Consider the following 12471-nt stretch of genomic DNA (forward strand, 5'->3'; position numbering starts at 1 on the left):
TGTCAGAACTAATATCCTCCTTAACGGCTGCAAATGATCTGTGTACATGTTAATTGACACATTCTTATTTTTCATTTCTTTGGTCATGATGACTTCGTGTGATTCAAAGAAAAAAATAAAAAATCTAATATATCCAGCACAGATCCAGACAAGGAAAAAGAAACAAACTTTTACTGTTGTTCATTTTTACTTTAGTAAAATGTCCATTCACTGCTAACTAAAATGAGAAACTATTTTAATCCATACCCTAGCTGTAAAGTCCACAGCAGCTCCCCGGTTTAGAAGAAGAGTTGCCACGTTAACATTTCCATAGTGGGCGGCAATGTGCAAAGGGGTAAAACCACTCTATGGAAAGCAAAGAAAATGACAGTTGGTAAAGCATTTCACCTCCGTATGTCACAGTCCCTGGATTAGTGAAGAAAATCACATGGCAATTGTTTACCTAATATGTGAGCAATACAATTAAGATAATAAATGCTTTAATAAGGCTCTTTAAATTTTAATGCTATAAGGTAGTAAATAACTAACTATATAAGCCGGTAAATAAATACCCTGCATATCTTGTTAACATTATCTCTAATTAGCTTAATGATTTATCTGTTTATGAGATTTATTGTTTATACAAAAGCATGTTTCTTGAGTTGGTTTAGCTTTAGAGACAAACAGAGTATGATTAAACAACATAAGGTTTTAGCCATAGAATTAACATAATTATGAATAAAAAATTTTTCTCCAGAGAAAGACTCAAAGCTACTGCTTTGTTTTGTTTGGGGCTTTTTAATAAAAACAAAAAACAAAAAAATAAAACAAAACAAAAAACTAGCATTGGTTGGCATTGTGTCTTTGGAACTATGAAAATGTTATGGCATTGTGTCTTTGGAACTATGAAAATGTTATGAGAAGATATGATATCTTACAGAGGATATACTATTCATTCCACATCATTTACACTGTCATATTTGTCTTCTTTAGCAATTGTGTTTAGTGAGACTAGGTTGTTATAATGAAAAAAAGTTAAAAAACTAAACAATATACCTGGCATCAGTGTAAATATCAAATAAAGAAAAAAATTCAGCCGTGCCGTTTTCACTATAGAAGTATATTAACTCTTTTATTATTAAAGTATGCAAAAATGTATTACCCTTGCTCTCCATAATTTCGTCATTTTCTTTACTCAAATAAAAGATGATAGGAACAATAAAGACTGTTCGTATAGAATTGGATATCAAATCCTGCAGTTTTGAAGTTATTTTGTATCATTCCCTTTTATTTGAAATGAACTTTGATTTACATAATATTGTTTTTAAGAAATATTATCTAAATTACAACCATTATTTTCCTATTCACTTGATAAACAGTTTTTGGTGACTTTGTTTTTCAAATGTCCTAAATAGCATTCGGATATTTTAGGTAATAGAAATTCCTCTGTGCTATCAGCCAAATTAGCTGCAAATAATTTCTGACTATAGGGAAACAAGACACAAAATAAGAATAGTACCTATCAATCCAAATCCCACACTTGCAGTAAAGAGATTTTTGTGTCTACATGATGCCAAATATTCATGTCAAAATGGAGGGAAAAATCAGTCTACAACCAGGCTGTTTTATAAAATGTCAAATTTTTGTATTTTAGGAAATAACTGACTGGAAGTTTTTCATTTTTATCTTGATATCTCCTGTCATCCAGACATAACATTAATGTAAGTCTATCCCTTAAGTTACAATTTAATTTCAGAAAAAAAACCCATAGTGATTGCTTGTGAATCATTTTCAAATTATTTTTCTCATTTGTAAAAATTAACCAATTTATTGTGTGACACAGCCTCATCAACCATCCAAGATGATGCCTCAGACTCAGACTTTTGGAGCATCCAACACAAAGCTTGTATAAGCCCCTCAGATGAACTCTTGCCTGATTGCCATGAAGGTAGAAAGCTCAGTTCACTTTTCTACAGGGTTATCAATGGAAGGGTTCCCCTCTTTGTTACTCTATTGTCCTCAAAGAAATATTTCTAAATCAGTACAAATCTCCCCAAACTGCTGCTTTCAACACAATATTTAGAGCCAAAATTGCTTTAAAAAAATATCTCTTAAACAATCACCAAAAATCACCTAAAAAATTAGAAGTATTAAAATCAGTAATTAAGATATCAATTTATATGATTCCAGTCTTGAGCAATTTCACCAAGCAACTGGGCATTTTTTTTTAAATCTATGTCCTAAGTTCCATGCACAGATATGGGACAGAAGAAATAATATGACTAACTCAAGTATTCACATCTATATCACATATATTCACATCCTATCAATAGGTAAATTCGTTAATAAACAAGATATTAGTTTTAGAAATACACTACTCTCAGTAAAAGCTAAACAAATGCTCAAAACCTCTCCAGGTCCACACCCCAGTGATCATGAGATGTTAGTCTAAAGAGTCCCCTCGACAAAGGGAAAATCAACCTACACAGTCACTTGCCTTTGAATACAGGTTAATTTTTACAATACACTTTCAACAATGTTTGTGTTAGTGCCTCCCTGTAGCAATGATCAAGAAGAGACTGCTAAACACACACACACACACACACAATACCAAGAGGCTTCTGAACTGAATGTTCCTGGGGATCAATGTGACTTATTTTGGTATGTGGAAAATAGGTGATTTCATATCGAGTATTGTTAAGACTTAGCAAGATAAAAGCAAATGCTTTGATCATGATATGCTCAATATCACTATTGATTTTGTACAAGGTGGTTAAAAAAGTATGGGGAAAAAAAGGCAACTGCAAGGAGATAAAAGGATAAAACAGTGGCAAAGAAACCTCCTTAAATTTCACTTTGCTACACTCTAACCTGAGAAATCTCATTAAGAGAAGATCATATTTCTAACTGGCAAAAAGTAAATAGTAAAGCTCACTCAGAAGATACATATTAAGGAAGAGTTTCATTTCATGCTCTATTCTAATAAGCCGTTTAAATACTTTCACTGATTAAAAATAGCTTCTGATATATGTTACATTAAATTTTTTGAATGATTCATTTGCCTTAATTATGGGAAAAGTTTTTAAATTAATTTCCTACTAATGGAAATTCCAATCATTAGTATGAATTAGTGAGCATTTATTCCAATTGGGCAAAAAACTAAAATCAATAAAAACAAGATATATTTTGGTATAACCATAATACTGTACCTCAGTTGTCCTATTCACCATCATCTGAAGCAGTGTTGTGTGGGAAAAAGAGGGAAGATATTACACAGTGCAAAATGAAGGAAACGGTCAATCTGCTCGCTGTACTTGGATACACTGTTTCAACATGCCAAAATACATTCTACTGAGAAAAGAGACATCCATAACACTACATAATACAATTTTATCTTTCTAAAATTCTGCTTGTATTACTTTTGATTACAAAGAGAATAAATAAGCAGATTTCTAAAAAGCTGAACCTCATCGTTAAAAGAAAATTATCTTTAAATTTTTTTTGTTACTATACCCAATAGACAGTCCCCTTCTTTCTGAAATACCTCTGAAAGTAATTTAGCTCTTTCGATGACTGGAAGTAATTTTGCATTATCACCATGGCCTACTTCTTTATCATCCCCCAGGAGGAACCTGGCAGCCGAAGAGTTCCTTTCCACAAATGTGTTCAGCTTTTACCTTGGATTGTACGTCAGCATTGTGATCGTTCTGAAGCAGGAGTGCAGCGGATTTGGTGTCATCTTTCCTAGCTGCAATATGCAGAGCTGGCAGCCTCACTTTCCCTTTGGTATCATTCTCTAAGAGGATGGCCACTGCCTGGTTGTGTCCTTGCTGGAGTGCCACCGCGAGTGGCGTGAAGCCATCCTAGTAAAATGGAAGAAGAAAAAAATCTTCCATTAATTTTTGGAAGCATGGGATTCAACTCTCAGCAATGCCTCTAATGTTTAAAATAATAATTAAGATAGAGAAGAAATGCAAAAGGATTAAATATTACTGTGAAGATTAAAGCATGGCTAAAATTAACAACTCGGGAAAACAACAGATGTTGGCGAGGATGCAGAGAAGAGGGAACTCTCTTACACTATTGGTGGGAATGCAAATTGGTGCAGCCACTCTGGAAATCAGTATGGAGGTTCCTCAAAAAGTTAAAAATAGAGCTACCCTATGACCCACCAATTGCACTACTATGTATTTATCCAAAGGATACAAACATAGTGATTCAAAGGGGAACAGGCACCCCAACGTTTATAGCAGCAATGTCCACAATAGCCAAACTATGGAAAGAGCTCAGATGTCCACTGACAGATGAACAGATAAAGAAGAAGTGGTATTTACACACACACACACACACACACACACACACACCATGGAATATTACTCGGCCATCAAAAAGAATGATATCTTGCCATTTGCAATGACGTGGATAGAACTAGAGGGTATTATGCTAAGCGAAATAAGTCAGTCAGAGAAAGACAAATACATATGATTTCACTCATATGTGGAATTTAAGAAACAAAACAGATGAACATAGGGGAAGGGAAGGAAAAATAAAATAAGATGAAAACAGAGAGGGAGACAAACCATAAGGATGATGAACTCTAGGAAACAAACTGAGGGTTGCTGGGGGGGAGGTGGGTGGGGGGATGAGGTAACTGGGAGATGGGCATTAAGGAGGGCACTTGATGTAATGAGCACTGGGTGTTACACGCAACTGATGAATCACTAAATTCTACCTCTGAAACTGATTAAAAAAAAGATTGAAGCAATTGATAATCAGTTATTCACCATACTATGGACTGGCTTCATCAGATTGTTTTCTTAGTTTCTGTTCTACATATCTTGAAAAACATCTTCATTCCCTAACAAAGCATACTGCACATAAGATGTGCTTAAATGTATGTTTAGAATGGGAAAATAAAAATTAGAACCAACCTTAAGTAACACCATCTTATAGAAAGGAAAATGTGGGGAGGGTAGAGATAATGGAGAACAAATCTGACTGAGAATCAAAGATATAGTAGCCAAGACAGGGAAATAAATTATGTGATTAACTATGCAAGTTGCTAAATATCCCTGTATTGATTAGGGAGAACAATACTATCAATGGAATGGTCTATTACCAATTAATTTGGCAAGTTTGGGGCATAATGTAATCTAAAACCTTTTGGTAAATAAGGCTAATTCATTAATTTTGCACTTTGTTGAATGTGATATTATTTAGATCATTTAGATATAAAATTACATGTGCTAGGTAATGAAAAAAACAGATTTTTAATTCTAAACTTAGAAAATAATTAAAAAAAAAACAATAACACAGATCATCAAAGTTAGAAGAGTTTTAGGAGTAGATGGATAACCATGCTAGAAAAGTTGGAAGCCATGTTTTCTGTCTAGAAACAGGTATTCAGTTAATGGAAAAGTGGCAAATAAATAGAAAAAATATATATATATATATATGCTAGGCTCTGTTTATGTTAAAACCTCCCTTACTCCACAAAAACTTGGAAAACAAGTCTCAGCTAGAAGTTTCCATTCATAGAACAGATGAGGGTAATAGGATCGTACATTAACAATTGCATTTTAGGGACAAGAGCAATTTACCATAATCTAACTACCTGATTTGTTTCCAACAATAATCTTTTCAAACTGTAGATTGTTTTGAGCAAAAATGATTTCCTATTGCACTACCACAAAAAGACTTGAATTTGTTTTAATAAGAATTGAATTTTAAATAAACACATCACTTAATATAATGGAAGAGTAAACCATGTAGTGTTGTAAAATGAAAAATAGTAGCCTACATTTAGAACTTTGTTTGGCACAAATTAAGCACTCTGTGAAGGAGGAAAGAACAGGCTTATCATCATATACATATTTGATTATCCACTGCAATACTGTGAGAGTTTCTATAAAAAGAGTGCGAACTTTGTTTTTTCTTAGAGACAATGCATTTGCTGACAGTACAGAACCTAATTAAAAAGTTTTTAGCCTTCAATTTTGGTAACACTCAGGAAGAAGGAGGCGAGTGAAGAGTTATAAAAATGGTACTGGAGGGACAGAGGATTCCCCTCAGAGAATTTAACTTTGGATGTCCACCACAACGATTTCATTCTAATCCACACTTCATGGGGGAAGGGTAAATATCTGAAATGATTTTTTCAAGTACCTCAACTAACTCTATGAAAAAGAAACTCCTATTAAAATTCAGTAGCTTCATTTTTCATCATTTATTTACCAATGCTAATTGCTATAATAGGATATTTCAAATATTTAAATATTTATTTTCAAACATGGGTTTCACTGCCATATTGAATAGTCGCATAATTATCTGATTTTTGAAGTGGTCACAGTGTCTTGATTAGTAATTAATTTTTACAAATTAGTCTACCAGTCGGTTCAGAGTAAATGTCTCCTTTAGGCATAGTCATACATGTGCACGTGAGACTGTAGAAGGTGTTTGGCAATACAACAAAATATCAAACCATAATCAGCCATAAAGCTCTGTAAGGACAGTAGTTTTCTAGAATGACAGACTATAAGGGAATGTGCTGAGGTTTGTCCATATCTGTGTTTCTTGATAATCATTAGGGTCAGCAGTGGGGGATTAATCAACTAAGTTTATATATGTTGAGTCAGGAAAAATCAGGATTTTGTTTTTAGCTAATGAGAATAAGCTGTCAGAAAGTTATTGCAATTGGCTCCATAAAAAGTTTTCTGCCAAAGGGACTGGAAATGGATTTAATAGATTACAATGATCTCTTCCCCGAGTGCAGGGTAGTAGGGAAGTCATGTTTATTTCACCTAAAGACTTAATTGTTCAGAAAGGAAGTCACATTAGACATTAAAAATTATCAAGTTAGTTTCTGGGTGACAAACATCTATCAGTCATCTTCCACTCCAGGTCAGGAGTTTTAAAGTTTTATCAGTGGAGGCACAGAATGTGAAAAAGGAAAAACAAAGACTGCATGATCTGGTTGAAAGTAGGGAGGAGAAGCATGGCCCAGTGGAACTCTTTCCCCTTCTCTTCTGTGTCACCCACTTCCAACCTTCTGGTGGCCCCTTGAGGCAATTTCTTCAAACTCAAGGGTTTCTAGAGCATCGCGTAAAAATCACTGTTCTAAGCAACCACTGAACTTGCTCTTTAATCTGCCTAGGCAAAAATGGGAAGGAATAACAAAGCAAGCTCTGTTTACTGGAGGATATGCATAGGAAAAGGAAAGTGATGTTCTAAGTTGGCCCACTCTAACCCCTTCTTATGTCTAGATGTCCTGAATATGCTGATACTGAATTGACTTTGAACATTCTATTTAGTTGTTGCTATAATCATAGTCACACAACTATGTGCCATAATTTGTGCTTCAGAAAATGTGAACTTTTTCTTCGTGACATACTCCTCATAAAACTGCTAACACAAATACCTACAAATCATTTCTGATCATTAAAAATTATTTCTTTAAAGAACTGAATTGGATCCTACCAGATAAAATATTGAAGAAAAGAGATGGGTAGAATTTACTGTCATCAAATTTTAGAATAGTATACAAGGTCCCCAAACCTAGAGAATGGCAAATTGATGGAAGCCAGAGCTCATGTAAGAGCAAATTGACATGAATCCCAAATTAAGGCATAAACTCATTCAACTGTGTATACTGGGTCATTCGTTTATGGCCACTGTTGTAGATGACAAAAGCAATGTGAACATTCCTAGCATAATTTAGACAAAATAATGGAGATCCCCTGCAGGTGGATATAAAGAACGTGGACATTAAGATCAGAGAATTTGAACCTATAGGGTTGACAGTCTCACCTCAGTAGCAGTGCTCTGATTAGCTCCATTTTCAAGCAGATATTTTACAACATCAATGTGGTTCTCCTGGGCAGCCATGTATAAAGGAGTAAAGCCATTCTGAGGACAAACAATAAAAAAAGACATCTTTAACCATTTGTAAAGTTTAAACTAGGGAAGAATACCAGACAAGGAAAAAGAGAATACTATGGAGTAAACTCCTGAAATGATGAAACATATAACATACCCCCACAATGAATTATACATATATTTACTATTATAAAACTAACTACAATCAGAGTGAACCAATTCCCACACACAATTCCTAAAAGAATGAGGACAAAGTGACATGGAAGCAATATTTTCCTCATTTCCTGTCTTCGTTTCAGTTTCAGAGATTTACATTTCCCATCACCTAATGCTGTTAAAGCTAAAAATATTTAGTTTCCTAATATAATCCTGTAACATACATCAAATTCTCACTATACAAAATAATTATGTAATATCATCTGTATTTATTAGCTCCTAAACTATGTAAATGGACCACCATTCTCTTGAATGTACACACTTTAGCTAGCACCTTTAAAGGTATAAATTATTGCTCATTCCAAAACAGGCTGGGAGTGATTGCAAATCTGATTGAAAAAGTTAAAAAAAAAAGCCCTATGTTTCAGTATTCCAATTGAAGTGGCATAGTTTATCCTGAACATCTTTATATTGTTTTTTAAAGCTGTTCTGAAATTCTATCATTCATTAATTCCCATATTCATTTATTCAGTTATTTACTAAAATCTGACCACTGTAGCTGGGACATCACTGGGATACAGTAATAAGACAGACATCTGCCCTCATGAAGCATCCACTATGGTAATATTATAACAATATTATGTAGTCATAGTTTTAAAAAATCACTGAAATTATATAACTTGAGTTTAAAATTAAGTTTAAATAGGCAAATTTTCTTTTTATCAGATCCTTTGCAATAGGTAACACCTCATGTAAAAAAAAAAAGTAAAACTTTGTAAAAACAAAATAGAAAACACGGAATAATTCATAAACTCTCAAATCGAACAATTCTCTCAAAACAATGTCAGAGTCTTAAACATTGTTGATTCCCTTAAAAATTCCACGCATTAATGAGAATAAGCAAAAACATAAATGAGACTTCAGGGATTTTCAAAAACTTAAAAGGAGAAAAAATAACTATTTTTAAAAATTCTTCTATCTGCATTGTGTAAGTGTGGAAACATTATTTAAAATGGCCAAGACCCAGCAAAATATAAAAATCCAGAGTATACAAGGAAAACAAGAAAAGACATTTTAAATTTGATTATAAAAGAAAATCTGCAGGCTTCAAATGGAGGAGGAAATTTTAAAACTGAGAAATATTGTAAGAGGAATGAATTGATAACTTTGTAGGATTCAGGAATAACTTGCTGGCTGGATAGCATATTTTTTAAAACAGAGCAAACAGGTGAAATCTTGGGTATTTTAAGAACACTGAAGAGGTGGCGGAAGGACAGAATTAGAGATTCAAAGGAAGGGAAAGCCAGTGAGGATGGTTAAAAACAATGAGTGGGTGTGGGATGGGGCTCTTTCATGACAAGTAGAAAAGCAGGATGCAAAAGGGAAAAAAAAGAACTTTTAATAGAGTAAAACAATTTGCTTACATGTTTTCCTCTGACAGACTTGTGTATAGATCAGGAGAAAGGGAGACGGACTGTGGTTGCCGGATCAATAGGGAAAAGAAATGTACCATTCTTAGGCTCCTGGCCTGGGTCCTGGGCTCTAGAGGGGCCTCCTCTAGCTGAGCTGGGCTGGGGATCCAGAGGCCCAGGGGGACACGCCCACCCCGATCCCCACAGCTCCCCTGCTTCCAGACCACACACCAGGCATGCAGCTACCCAGAATCCTTGCCTATGCAGCGCCCCCGTGTGGTGCCAGGGCTTGCTCAGACTCCGTCTTTGGGTTCTTCTCCCAAGGGTCTGTTGCCATGCCCACGCTGTGACACACTGACTGATGGCCCCCAAATACGCCCTCATCTTAATCCCTGGAAGTAGTAAATGTTACCTTATATGGCAAAAGGAACTTTGCAGCTGTGACTAAGTTAAGGATCTCGAGGTGGGGAGATTAATCCTGGATTGTCCAGGTGGGTATAATGGAATCACAGGGTTTTTATTTATTAATTTATTTATTTTAAATGTAATGCATGACTAAGCAAACATGTATGCATATCCTCCCCTCCTTTTTCTTTTAAGATTTTATTTATTTATTTATTTGAGAGAGAGAACGAGCAAGAGAGAGCACAAGCAGGGGGAGAGGGGCCGAGGGAGAGGGAGAAGCAGACTCTCCGCTGAGCGGGGAGCCTGACTCGGGACTGGATCCCAGGACCCTGAGATCATAACCTGAGCTGAAGGCAGGCGCTTAACCGACTGAGCCACCCAGGCGCCCCTCACAGGGTTTTTATAAGAGTGAGGCAGGCGGTCAGAGAGGAGAGAAGACACTGTACTGCTGGCTTTGAAGATGGAAGGAGGGGATGTGATCCAAAGGAAAGAGATTTTCACTTACAGCTTCCAGAACCAGCAGTGCCAGCACCTGGGTTTTAGCCCCATCAGACTAATTTCAGATTTCTAAAATGCATTTGTGGTCATTTGTTACAGCAGCAACAGGAATCTAGCAGACACCCCTAGAGTTGTTTGCTAGAGAGGGTGGAAACAGTGAATGGACAGAGCTTGAATGTGTAGGTCAGGGTGTCCACACCTTTCCACATGACGCTCGTGTGGTATGGATGGAGCCAGGGATGGGCCAGGAAGAAGAACCGGCTGCAGGCCAGGGGTTAGAATCAGCACACCCCCTGCCACAATCCTGCGTGGAACTCCAAGGTTTCCGAGAAGTCTACATTTGGACCTGTCATGTTGTTATAAAGATATATTTGTCAAGGTGGAAAGATAAAAGATACGTATGTAACAGCTTGATATACAGCTTTTAATTTTAAAATGTGTATTGTAAGTGGGCCTCTTTTTCACTCATGTCCTGGGCTCTGCAAGTGCTGATAGCGGGCTAGTAGCAGAGAGAAAGGGGGAAATATCCACAAGTAGTACGTGGGGGAGGGGAAGAAGGGCAGTGACAAACGAACATTCAGGATCTTGGTTAGAGTATGCCATGAATCCCAGTTGTGCCTGGAGCCACAACCTCAGTACGCAAGGGCTTTCAGCAGTGTAGGGGATGTAAATACGAAGAACAATAAAAATAAAAAGAATTTGTTGAACTTCTGCCATATGATATTCACTGTGAGAGATGCTTTGAATATGTCACCTCAAATTACAGTGATCATGTGTCTCTGTTTGCCTGAGACAGTCTAAATTTATGTGTAGTATCCTGGAGTAATTATTAATAGCATCTCAGTTTGGATGGTCAATTAAATGGCCTAATAGTATCTCTAATACTTAGAATAGTGCTGCAACATTGGTACTCTCATCCCCACTTGGTTTTTGGTTTGTTTTTTTTTTTTTTTTCAGTAAACTCTACCCCCAGTGTGGGGTTCAAACTCGTGACCCCGGTATCAAGAGTCACATGTTCCACCGACTGAGCGAGCCAGGTGCCCCTATCATCCCCATTTGAAATGAGGTAGCTGAGGCTCAGACATTTGGGTAACTTGGCCAAAATCTCAAAGCTAATAAGTGAACCAAAAGTGATGGACAGAAACCAGTCATGAATAGTCTTCTTCCCTATATGAAAGTCGGGACTTGATCCGATAGATGTGTGATCCTCAGCCTGGCTCTGCAACAGAATCTCCTGAGGAAACTTGTAAGAATGCCTAGGCACTACCCTGTCCCCTACTGAACTGGTGTCTCCATGTGTGAAGCCAAAGCACCTGCAATTTTTAAAAAGCTCAATTCTTGAAGTTACCTGAAGAACATTGTTATAGGTGATACAGAACAACTGAATGGTTTTGGGCAGGAAGTACCATGATCACAACTGCATTTCAGAGAGTTCACGCTGGTGAGCACTAAGTGGACCAAACCTACTCTGGTTTGGGGTGGTAGAAGACAAGAATGAAAGTAAGGGGTTAATCAGCTTTGTAGTATTTGCAATAGTGTATTTAAAAGATGAAGGAAGCATGAGCCAAGACAACATCTTGGCTAGGCGAGGGAGGGAGCTATTTACTGTTACCAAATATGTGAGGTAAGAAGGCAATAAAGATTTACTACAGGTCCTAAAGATGTGGGAAATTACCCTTTCCTTACTTACTGATGCTACTTAACAAGAAAGACTCCGCCAGATAATGTGAAACATGCCTCTGGGTAATTGGGACAGGGCATAGTAGCATTTTAACAGCACTGTAAATTTTATAGGACGGCTTTTATCTCTGCATATAAATAGGTTAACAACACAGGATTATTGGCCTGTGTTCATGCATCCAGGTGCTTTCCAATGTACTATGTCTATACACCTTTCTAAAATAGTCTGGCTGCATGTAGGGATAAAAGTGTATGTATTTTCTTCCTGTTGGTGTGAAAAAGTCAAAGACATCTACAACCTGGACTGATACTTGGAGGATGCAAACAAGCACAAAATTACCAGCTGTCGTAGTAGTCTCAGTGTGACCAATAGGTGCCTCTACCAACCGGTTATTAAATATTTTGAACATTATTCCTCTCCATAGCAAATTATTAATTATTTTCCATTCATTTATATTTATTCAAC

The 12471-nt window shown here is 36.4% G+C and overlaps 1 protein-coding gene across 1 annotated transcript in view; it reads right to left on the reverse strand.

Annotated features, from left to right (window-relative positions):
- ANK2 (ankyrin 2) overlaps positions 1 to 12471 on the reverse strand; it is a 220910-nt gene that overhangs the window by 133765 nt on the left and 74674 nt on the right. Inside the window, exons 5-7 of the mRNA XM_044913085.1 lie at positions 7786 to 7884; positions 3657 to 3842; positions 247 to 345 (exon numbers count right to left, since the gene is read on the reverse strand). Coding sequence (XP_044769020.1) covers positions 247 to 345; positions 3657 to 3842; positions 7786 to 7884 — 384 coding nt within the window. The remainder of the gene's footprint in view (positions 1 to 246; positions 346 to 3656; positions 3843 to 7785; positions 7885 to 12471) is intronic.

Source organism: Neomonachus schauinslandi, chromosome 2 (assembly GCF_002201575.2).
Source record: "Neomonachus schauinslandi chromosome 2, ASM220157v2, whole genome shotgun sequence".
NCBI lineage: Eukaryota > Metazoa > Chordata > Mammalia > Carnivora > Phocidae > Neomonachus > Neomonachus schauinslandi.